This window comes from Schistocerca serialis, unplaced genomic scaffold (assembly GCF_023864345.2).
Source record: "Schistocerca serialis cubense isolate TAMUIC-IGC-003099 unplaced genomic scaffold, iqSchSeri2.2 HiC_scaffold_1420, whole genome shotgun sequence".
NCBI lineage: Eukaryota > Metazoa > Arthropoda > Insecta > Orthoptera > Acrididae > Schistocerca > Schistocerca serialis.
The window spans coordinates 788,178-797,934 of NW_026047648.1; the positions used below are offsets into that span (position 1 = coordinate 788,178).

Below are 9,757 nucleotides of genomic sequence, written 5' to 3' on the forward strand. Positions count from 1 at the left end.
CCAGCACCGCCTCCTTCCCGTCACCCAGTGTGGCTTTTGGCCGTCCTTCTCTTCCGACGACCTTCTCCTTCACCTCACTCATCTCCTTTCCGATCAGCTTAATTCCCGCCGCTCCGCACTCTTCCTCTCCCTGGACCTCGAACGTGCCTATGACCGCGTATGGCATTCCGGTCTCCTCTTCAAGCTCCAAACCTTCGCCCTTCCCATTAACTACGTCCGTTTGATCGGCTCCTTTCTCTCCCGGCGTCCTTCCTATGTCACCGTCCATAACTCAGATTCCTACACCTTTTTCCCCTCTGCCGGTGTGCCCCAAGGCTCCGTCCTCTCCCCCCTTCTGTACCTGTTGTACACGGCGGACATGCCGCCGCTGTCACCCCCCGTCCACCTTCTCCAGTTTGCCAATGATACCGCCTTCCTTGCCCTTGCCCCCACCCTACAGCGCTCCCAACACCTTCTCCAATCCCATCTTGACCGGTTCACCGCTTGGTGCAACCAGTGTTTGCTCAAGGTCAATCCCTCCAAAACCCAGGCGATCATTGTAGGCAAAACCACCCCTTCCTTCCGCCTCCTTGATTTCTACATCACCATCTATGGCCGTCCTATCGCCCTCACTCCCACCCTTAAGTACCTTGGCGTCACCCTCGACCGTCGCCTCTCCTGGACTCCCCACCTCCGGACAATCCAAGCCAAGGCACGCTCCCAACTCAGTCTCCTCAAGCTCCTCTCCGGCCGTACGTGGGGTCTAGACCCCTCCACCATCCTCCACACCTATAAATCCCTCATCCGCCCTATCCTTTGTTACGCCCACCCGGCTTGGATCTCTGCCCCCCCTCCCTTTTATAAATCCCTCCAAATCCTTGAACGCCATGCTCTCCGCCTCGCCTATCGCATCCGTCTCCCCTCCCCCATGCGGATCCTGTACGATCTCATCCCCTTCCCCCACCTCCTCCTTTTCCTTGAAAGGATACGGATCCTGTACACCTGCCGTAAACTCGACCCTCCTCACCTGCTCGGCTCCCCGATCCTCACCCACCCCCGCCCGCTGCCGCGCCTGTATTCCCACATCCCACCCGGTCTCCGTCTCTCAACCCTCCTTACCCTCTCCCAAGGTGGCTTCCGCCAGCTCCCCCTCCCTGATGATATCCTCCTCCACTGCATCTACCCCTCCTATCAACTTTGATCGTCTCCCCCCCCCACCTCCTGTGTCCTTTCCTTTAGGCACCCTCCCTCCCCCCTTTCCCTTCCCTTTCCTTTCCCCCCTCCCTCCTACCCTCTCGCCCGGGCTTCCCCTCCCCCTTCCTCCCTCCCCCTCTCTCCTTTGCCCGTGGCATCTCTGCTCTCCCCTCTCCCATTTCCCCTTCCTCCTCCCCCTCCTTCCTTGGCAGGTCCCCGGACTCGCACACGCATAGTGAACATTCGCGCGCCGGAGATCATCGCCATCAGTGTCTAGTGTGTGTGCTTCGTTTTGTGTTTCGTGCAGTTACAACTCAACTGTTCACATGTGCCGTCACCGTTCTCCGTGTTTTGTGCGCCGTGTCTACAAGTGTTAGCGTTTTTATCGTCCAACGTGAACGGCTTCTTGTTTATTGTTTTTTGTATCTCCAATTTTTGCCCGCCGTTTTTTGTACTGTCTGTATCACCTCTGTCATGTTATTGTTCCACTTAAGGCTGAAGAGCAGCGTACTATGCTGCTGACAGCCCGCCTGTATAGGTGATTAAAATTACAATAAAGGAAAAAAAAATGATGTGTATTATCATTTGGGTAAGAGATGGAATCAATTTTTGAGTGGCTCGGAGAAGTATTCTCCGAGCACATGCTCTAAATGCAATAGTATCGGTGGCGTAAGGGTTCGTGTTTTAACAGCACAGCGCGCAGTTGGAATTGATACGTCACCGGAATTGCTGTGCCCATAATTTTCCATTCGTTAGCCGTACTTGCGACTACAGCCTGGAACTTCCTCGGTCGATAAATGATCTATCATCTATGTGCTTGGCTACACACACACAATACATACACGAAACTGAAAAAGGTTAACATTTCTTAACTTCGCCTTTCGAAACAGCAGGAAATTTCGTTATGGGAAACCTATATCGAGTTTACAGTAAAGCAGCCCAGGTTACTTTTATTTTCCCGTTTAATTTTCTTCTCTGCTCAACCCGCAACTTTATCGATTTGTTCGCTGCATATTAAGTTTTTGTATCGAATTTCAAGCATACTTTCCAACTTGCTGTTATAGGGTCTTACTTCGAGTGTCTCCAGGTTTATGTGGACTAGATGTAAACAGACAGCACAATGCCGTGAGCCAAAGCAGGGGGCTTCACGTAAAAATTCTTCCCACGTTTCGTATTACCCAGTGGAAGTCCAGGCAAGCAGAAGACGGCAGGAGATGTAATGGCGATGCTAACCCAGCCAGCTGCACGTAGTGTAGAGGAGTGACGCGAGAGAGCAGCGGCGTAGCCGAACACGCGTAGTACGGACTACCACCGACAGATGACAGGTGCGAACTGCAGTACATAAACCTATGTAAAGGGAAATTATGGCCAACTTGCCAGTGAGCAACATTTTCGAACGACTGCGCCGATGGTGATACATTAAGCGAGTACTGACTTGACCCGGGGTCTAGCCATCTCCCCTCCACACTGTCTGAGCACTGTAGCTAGCGACCGATAAGGAGATACCAGACGACTACCAATGAAAAAGTGCTGTGCATCAGGCACGCGCGCGCGAAATTTTGTGTTAATCACTACTCACTATTGTGTTTGTATCGAGGCCAACGAGCCCGTTGGCCTCGGTTTGTATGTGTGTGCGTTTCCTGCGTCAGCGTGTCCTCCATACTGTATTTTGGAAATTATTTCGTTCGAAGATAGTGTTGTGTACAAGCGAAAGGCTGAAGTATTTGTAAGTACCATATTTAGTATGAATTTTCTGCACTTAATGTTTTTTTTAAGCGTTGAAATTCATTGCTTTCAATGATAATGCTGCCGGCGAACGAAAGGCAGAGTGAAATAGTTAATACTATTTCTCAAGTGGGTGTATTCTCTGCTTGCTTTTTGAAGCTATTAATCCAGACTGCTCACTTGACAGTTGTTATTGGCAACTTGGTAATGTTGGCTACTTAAGATTATAGAAGTACGGGGATCAAATAAAACATGAAAGATAAGGGTATTGGTAGGGTAAAAATAAAATAAGCACGATCGGGTAAAAATAGCTATTACTAGAGTACATTATGGAAGGAAATAAGATGAAGGTACAGCCAACTTGTTTACCTGATCAGAAATCCTCATTTAAAAATCTTGCTGTGGACTCCAGTAATTTAAATGGTGTGATAGTAAGCAGGAGATTTAATAACTGTATGAAACAGCGCGCGCAAATCGTAATATAAAACAGCGGTATACCTATTTTGACAGATTGTCATTTCTCGGTACTGGAAAATTACCATTTAATACATGTTTCTGTACGAATTTGGTTTTTATGTTTCTTGTTACCCACATAGACTTTTAATGATCCTTTAAAAGAAGGCTTTTTTCGTAGGCCATTTTTTCTTTACGTTTCACATATATGTGAAACATGTGTATGTGTAAGAAGTTTCATAATCAGCTAAAACTTATTAACATTGTGTACTGGAATTATAAAACACATTTGTATACTAAATTGTGAGTTGTTTTTTCCATTGTTTGGAAAGGTGGAGGAAAAGTGGAGTAAACAGAAGGCAATCATATCTTGAACAGCTGACTGCGTCCTAAGTTCAGATAAATTACAGATAGTGTTTGCTTTTTTTTTAAACTAGTAACTTTTTTGTTTACTCTCTGTATTTCAATTTGGAAATTATTAGCCTGTCATTAGTGTTGAATGCCTAGAAATTACATTAAACTGCAACATTTAAGAGAAAGACACAGAGTATGCTGTGGTAGTTTAAAATTAATGCCAGGTGTAAATAAAAGCTGTTACTCAACTGTAATTTAAACATACCACTGGCATCTGAGAGTAATACTAAAAAGTTCTGAATACACAAAGATCTGTTCTCAGTAAAGATGAATATACTTGCTTGGCTACATGGGCCTTCCTGTAACTTCATTCAAGGTAAAACAGTTTGTTGCTGAGTTTGTTCAGGTACTACAGAAAGCATATTTACCAGTGAAAAGAAGTTTTGCCAGTAAGGATTGGTTTTCAGATTTTACCAAACACCCAGCTCTAATCACCCAGAAACTTCAGAAATTTTAAATAATCTATAGGAGCACACCAACATGTCCATTTGTCTTTCCCTTAAAAACATTTCCCTTAAGATTTGGAATTGGAACTATCAGACTGAAGTGTCTAGAAAAATTTGTTTAGGCCAAAACTATTAGTTTAAATACTGTTTGTAACATTAATGGACATAGTTAATGTTTCCTATGTATAAAAATCTACCCTTTTCCTCAAAGCTTATACTACATTAATTTGTTTGACATAGATATGTCTAATAGACCATTATATGAATTCTTTTTATCTTGCCTCATACTTTTATTGTCCTGTCACCTGTGTAGGCACTTTCTTCAATTTAGTCACTAGGTCTTTTTTTGTGCCCCCCAAGTATTTTTTTCTTTTTTCAGTGAAATGTTTGTGTGAATATGAAACATTTTTAACCATATTCTGACGAGTACAAAAGCTTTTCACCCAAAATTTCGAAAGTTTAAATATTATTTTATTTTTACCACTCCCTACCCAAGGTAAAATGTGTACTTATTGGTGGTTTTTATGAAATTGTGGTCTGGTCTACCATGTGTCTACATACCTGCTGCACTTCTTATATCAAATGTATGTTACTGTAGAGAGGAAAATTCTGACATAATTTCAATGAAGCCAAATACAGAAGTGATAGTAATACATGCTCTTCTCTCTTAACAGGAAATTCTCCCGCAGTGGAAAACACGTGTGTTGGAGCTGCACAGAAATGATTGTAATGTGCAAGAAATTAAATCTTTAAACATCCTTGTTGATGTTAAATCAAGGGATGAGTTTGGACAGTGGTTGGCACAGTTTGAAAACACAACAAAAACAACTTATACAATAAGGTGCACTGAACCTGCATCAGGAAAGTATGTTGTTTGCAAACAAAGGCTGGTCTGTCACCACAATACTCGCAGTATAAAAGTTCATGGTTCAGTGCAAAGGGCAACAAAAAACACTAACTGTCCATCAAAAATGACAGTGACTATTCATGCCATGCATGATAGATACAGAGGTAAGTCTGTAGAGAAAGCAATGCTCTACAAGGAAATGCCGTGTGAGGTTAACTTGGTGTTGGGTCATAACCACAGTGTTGAGAGTGCTGCTGCTTTAAGATTTAGACAACCATCAAGTGATGTCAAAGAAAAATTAATATCCCTGTTTGAAAGAGGTCATTCACCAGCCACTGCTCTTGAGTCAATAAAGGTTGAAATTCAGCTGAATTGTTCAGATTACCCTTTAGTCCTTGCAGACAGAAGCAGGTGTCCTGATTACAACTTTTGCCACTATTTGTTCAACAAAGTTTTTAAGAAAAAGTATGGGCCAACAGACTTGAACAAAGATGGAAAGCAGCTGTTACAACAGAGGTTAGAGGAATACAACAGCGAAGTTGGAGCTGTGTGTGCCAAGATGATTCAGTAAGATGATGATTATATAGTATGGTAAGAGTATATTTACAAATTTGTAGTCTGATGAAAACTTTATGCATATACATTTAGCTACTATTAATATTTGTATAATTGTTTTTCAGCATTTGCTCACCACTGATGCAAAAAGTCCATACTCGTGTAAAAGCTGCTTCCAAACTTGTATTTATGGATTCCACTGGTTCTCTGGATCATGACAGCAGCAGAGTGTTCGTTTTACTTACTCACAGTGAGTGTGGAGGTTTACCACTAGGAGTTCTGATTATGTCTTCAGAAAGCTGCGGAGTTATAGAAATGGGACTAGAGTTGCTGAAAGAGATAGTGGGGGAAAATATTTTGGGGGAAACATCAATGGCCCAAGTGTGTTTCTGACTGACGACAGCCAGTCAGAACAAAATGCAATTAGAAGGTGCTTCCCAAACACAAAAGCTTTGTTGTGTATATTCCATGTCCTGCAGGCAGTGTGGCGCTGGCTTCTCAAAGCAAAAAATGCTATACCACAGCAAAAACAGTGCGAGTTCTTCCAGAATTTCAAAAAAATAATGTTTGCGCAAACAAAAAATGAAGCAGTGGTAAACTATAATGTAACAAGAGCGAACATCGGTGAAAATAATCAAAATTTATTGAAATACTTGGAAGGGTGTTGGGATAGGCGAGGACTGTGGACCCTTTCACATCGGCGAGGTATGCTTATAGAAGGGCACAACACAAATAATATAACTGAGGCCTTCACGAGAATTTTAAAGGATAGGATTATTGAGAGAGTGCGTGCCTTCAATGTGGTTCAGATGGTGGACTTTTTTCTCACAAAGGTGAATTTGTATTTTCAGAGGAGACTTCTTGATGCTGCTAATGGAGCAAGTCCTAAGTCTTTCTGTAGGCCTAAAAAGGCTCCTTCACAGGAGATTCTAGCAAAAATCAGACAAGTCAATGAGGATGTTCTGCTCATTCCCAGTGAAGAAAGGGAGAATCATTATTACATTGTTAATATGGCTGTTCTTGTTTGCACTTGTTGCCAAGGCAATACAGGGAAGATCTGCAAACATATAGACTGGGGAACTACAGGGAGGTGACGGATAGTGACAGTGTACGTAGACTGTATTATTTTATTGCTACAGATGAGGAGCCTCCTGAAGGGTGGCTAGAGCCTCTGTATTGCTCTCAGAATGCAGGGGCTTCAAGTTCTTCGGAACGTTTGGAGCAAACGGACACAGGTTTGCTCTGTGAAAGCCAAGAAGAGATGCCAGAGACACTTCACATGGAGACAGTTCCAGACAATACAAATAATGATTTAATCGACGAGATAAAAGCTCGTCTCATAGATTTTTCAAATAAATCCCCTGAGGAAATGAGGACAGGCCTTGAAGTCATGTGCGAAAAATTGAGAAAGCTTGCATCTTATTTGGCAAATTTTGGTGAAGGTAAGTAAAACATACTTTTATATAAATGTTATGGCAAGTAATTCAATATTGTATGAATTCTAATTTTTGTTACAGGAAAATCTAGAAAAAATCGCGGTAACTATATTCCCGTTCAGTCCACTGCAATAAGCAGAAGAAAAAACAAGTTGGCAGGTCGCAGATGTCATCCGGGGGGAAGACAAAGACCACGCTCTAAGCAAAGCGAGGAATTTGTAAAGACAGTAGAAATTTCTGAAATGGTAAGTATTGCATTTCTAAAGTCATGTATGGCATTTTGAAATTTATCTAGCAACTTTCCTTTCCCCAAAGGGCATATTAAGGAATAAAGTAATTATTATTTATTTAACATTTTTAAGTTTGAGGGAGCACTGCTGGACATACAGTGCTATTGGCTAACTTGCATATATTTAATACTGTGTGCTAATGGTGGCATAAAGACCAAAACAATCCACAAAAGAAATAAGAAATTGCAACTGAAAACTGCCTCCAGACTGACCTCACATCCAGTATTGATAAAGGCTATGGCATGCAAGTTTCTGGCACCATTTTTAAAATAATTCTTATTTTATCTGAAGGTAGCTCTGTTAGTATAATTAAAGAAAATACTTAATTATGATTTGATGTGACTGTCACGTGGAATAATTTGTAGACATTGCTATTGAAAAAACTGAAGTCACTCCACACCTTGAACTTGGTGTGGATAATTCCATTACACAGCAAGCCAGCTGAATGATACACTGCAAATCAGTCATAAAGTGTTTACACATTTTGTTTCATTCGAAAAAAAATTGATGTATGTACAGCAGCATTGCATATTTCCATTGGCTTGTGACTTTCTCATGCAAATGTGAATGTTCCAACATAGTTCACAACACGTCTTGTTCCAAAGCAGTGGCATTAGTACATTATGGAATAATTGCTGATGGGTAAAAGTGCTCATATCTTGTGTTAACACAACTTCCTGATTGACAGTTGCCTCAAGTTCCCCATTAGCTTAAAATCTCAGTCCTGACTATAACACCACAGAAAAACTACATCTGGTATTATCACCCATATTAATATACTCACGTTAAACTGTTTGCTAATCTTGTTTACATGTTAGGTTATTAACATCATGGCATTTCGTTTCTTTGGTCCAATATGTCTTGCATGTACAGTAAAATTCTCATTACATGACATCTAAATTGTAACAATTAACTAGGCCTATATTTTTTATTATTAGTTATCTAATTGTTTTTTTAAGGTGTGGCATATACATATTATGACTTTAAGTAGCTAATTACAATATAAAGATGTAAATACACACAAATGTGTAGCCACTTTGAGTTTCATTCAGTCATTGAATATTTCGGTACAGAAATGGATAAGAAAAGCCATGTTACATAAACATTTTTCCCCAACATTAACCCAGTATTAGTGCAACAAACTTAGTAATCCATAATTTAGAAATAAAGGTTTTCAGTAATGTTAATGTGGATTTTAATTTCTTTTCAGGCTACCTTTCCACCACCAGCTACGCAGTCATCCCAGTCAGCTTCAGACTTTTGAAGGTGCGCGACTGTTTACTGCAGCATAGTGTGTAGGATTTTCTTAATCTGAGATCCAACGTAATGGAACTATTAAGGGAATGATTCTAGTAAGTTTTTTCTTAAAGCTCAGGCCTAGCCTGACTGCTGAAATATATTAAGTTTTTTTGTTGTAGCTAGGGTCTGACCCGATTATTCCCGGCGGAGTCAGGGATTTTCTCTGCCTCGTGATGACTGGGTGTTGTGTGATGTCCTTAGGTTAGTTGGGTTTAAGTAGTTCTGAGTTCTAGGGGACTGATGACCATAGATGTTAAGTCCCGTAGTGCTCAGAGCCATTTTCTAACCCGATTATTGAAATAAGTTTTTTCTTAAAGCTCAGACCAAACTTACTATTGAAATATAGAAGTTCTTCTTTAAATTGGGATATCCCAACAATGTGGATACTTATTGTGTATGTTGCACAAGTTTCAGGGAAATGTGAATTATCTTTTTTTAAAATGTAAACTACATTTTATATTCTGCATATGACTCTTTTTTATTTACATCTGTTCCTTCAGGTTACATGTAGCTTATTTAATTTGTCATATTATGTCTGCTTTCTGAAGTAGTTCTGTCAGCTGATAATGAAAAATGTTTCCTGCATTTTGATATATATTGGCAATAATAAACTGTAATATTGGCAGGAACGAACTGTTATTTTATTAATTGGTATTAAAACTTTATTTTTGAAGATTAAGTGAAGATATTTTGCAATGTTAATATAAGCATCACATTTAAATAGGAATTATGAACAGATTGCCCCCATTTACACCAAGGTTGGCATAAAGGAATTGCTTATGATGATAGCTTCCTCTGGCATGTAGAGTCTAAACAAAAATTTTCCATCTCAAATTAACTAAAAGGGAAGTAAATTATTTTTTTGCTGGGAGAACACACTTTCAGGCAACCATCCTAAACTAAACAAAAAATGCATTAATGTTGTAAAAAACTTAATTTTTTCATTAAATGCCAAGCCAACTAGTCAGACTGCATGTCTTCATATCACAGTTTGTGACTTCATTCTGAAAATGAAAGGACAATGAATCTCTTTAAACTTTTATTTGAATAGCAGATAGAAAGCTGAACTAGGTAAGTGTACTCGCCATGAATGTTTACGTCCAGCTTTTGGTGACGCAA

At 40.5% G+C, this 9,757-nt stretch overlaps 1 protein-coding gene across 1 annotated transcript; it reads left to right on the plus strand.

Moving 5' to 3' along the window:
• The first annotated feature begins 5,222 nt into the window (after positions 1-5,222).
• Positions 5,223-9,141, plus strand: LOC126443045 (uncharacterized). Its single transcript, XM_050090888.1, has 3 exons — positions 5,223-7,055; positions 7,131-7,294; positions 8,550-9,141. Exons 1-3 carry the CDS (start codon positions 6,875-6,877, stop codon positions 8,601-8,603), a joined length of 399 nt encoding a protein of 132 aa, XP_049946845.1. The 5' UTR covers positions 5,223-6,874; the 3' UTR covers positions 8,604-9,141.
• The last annotated feature ends 616 nt before the right edge of the window (positions 9,142-9,757 follow it).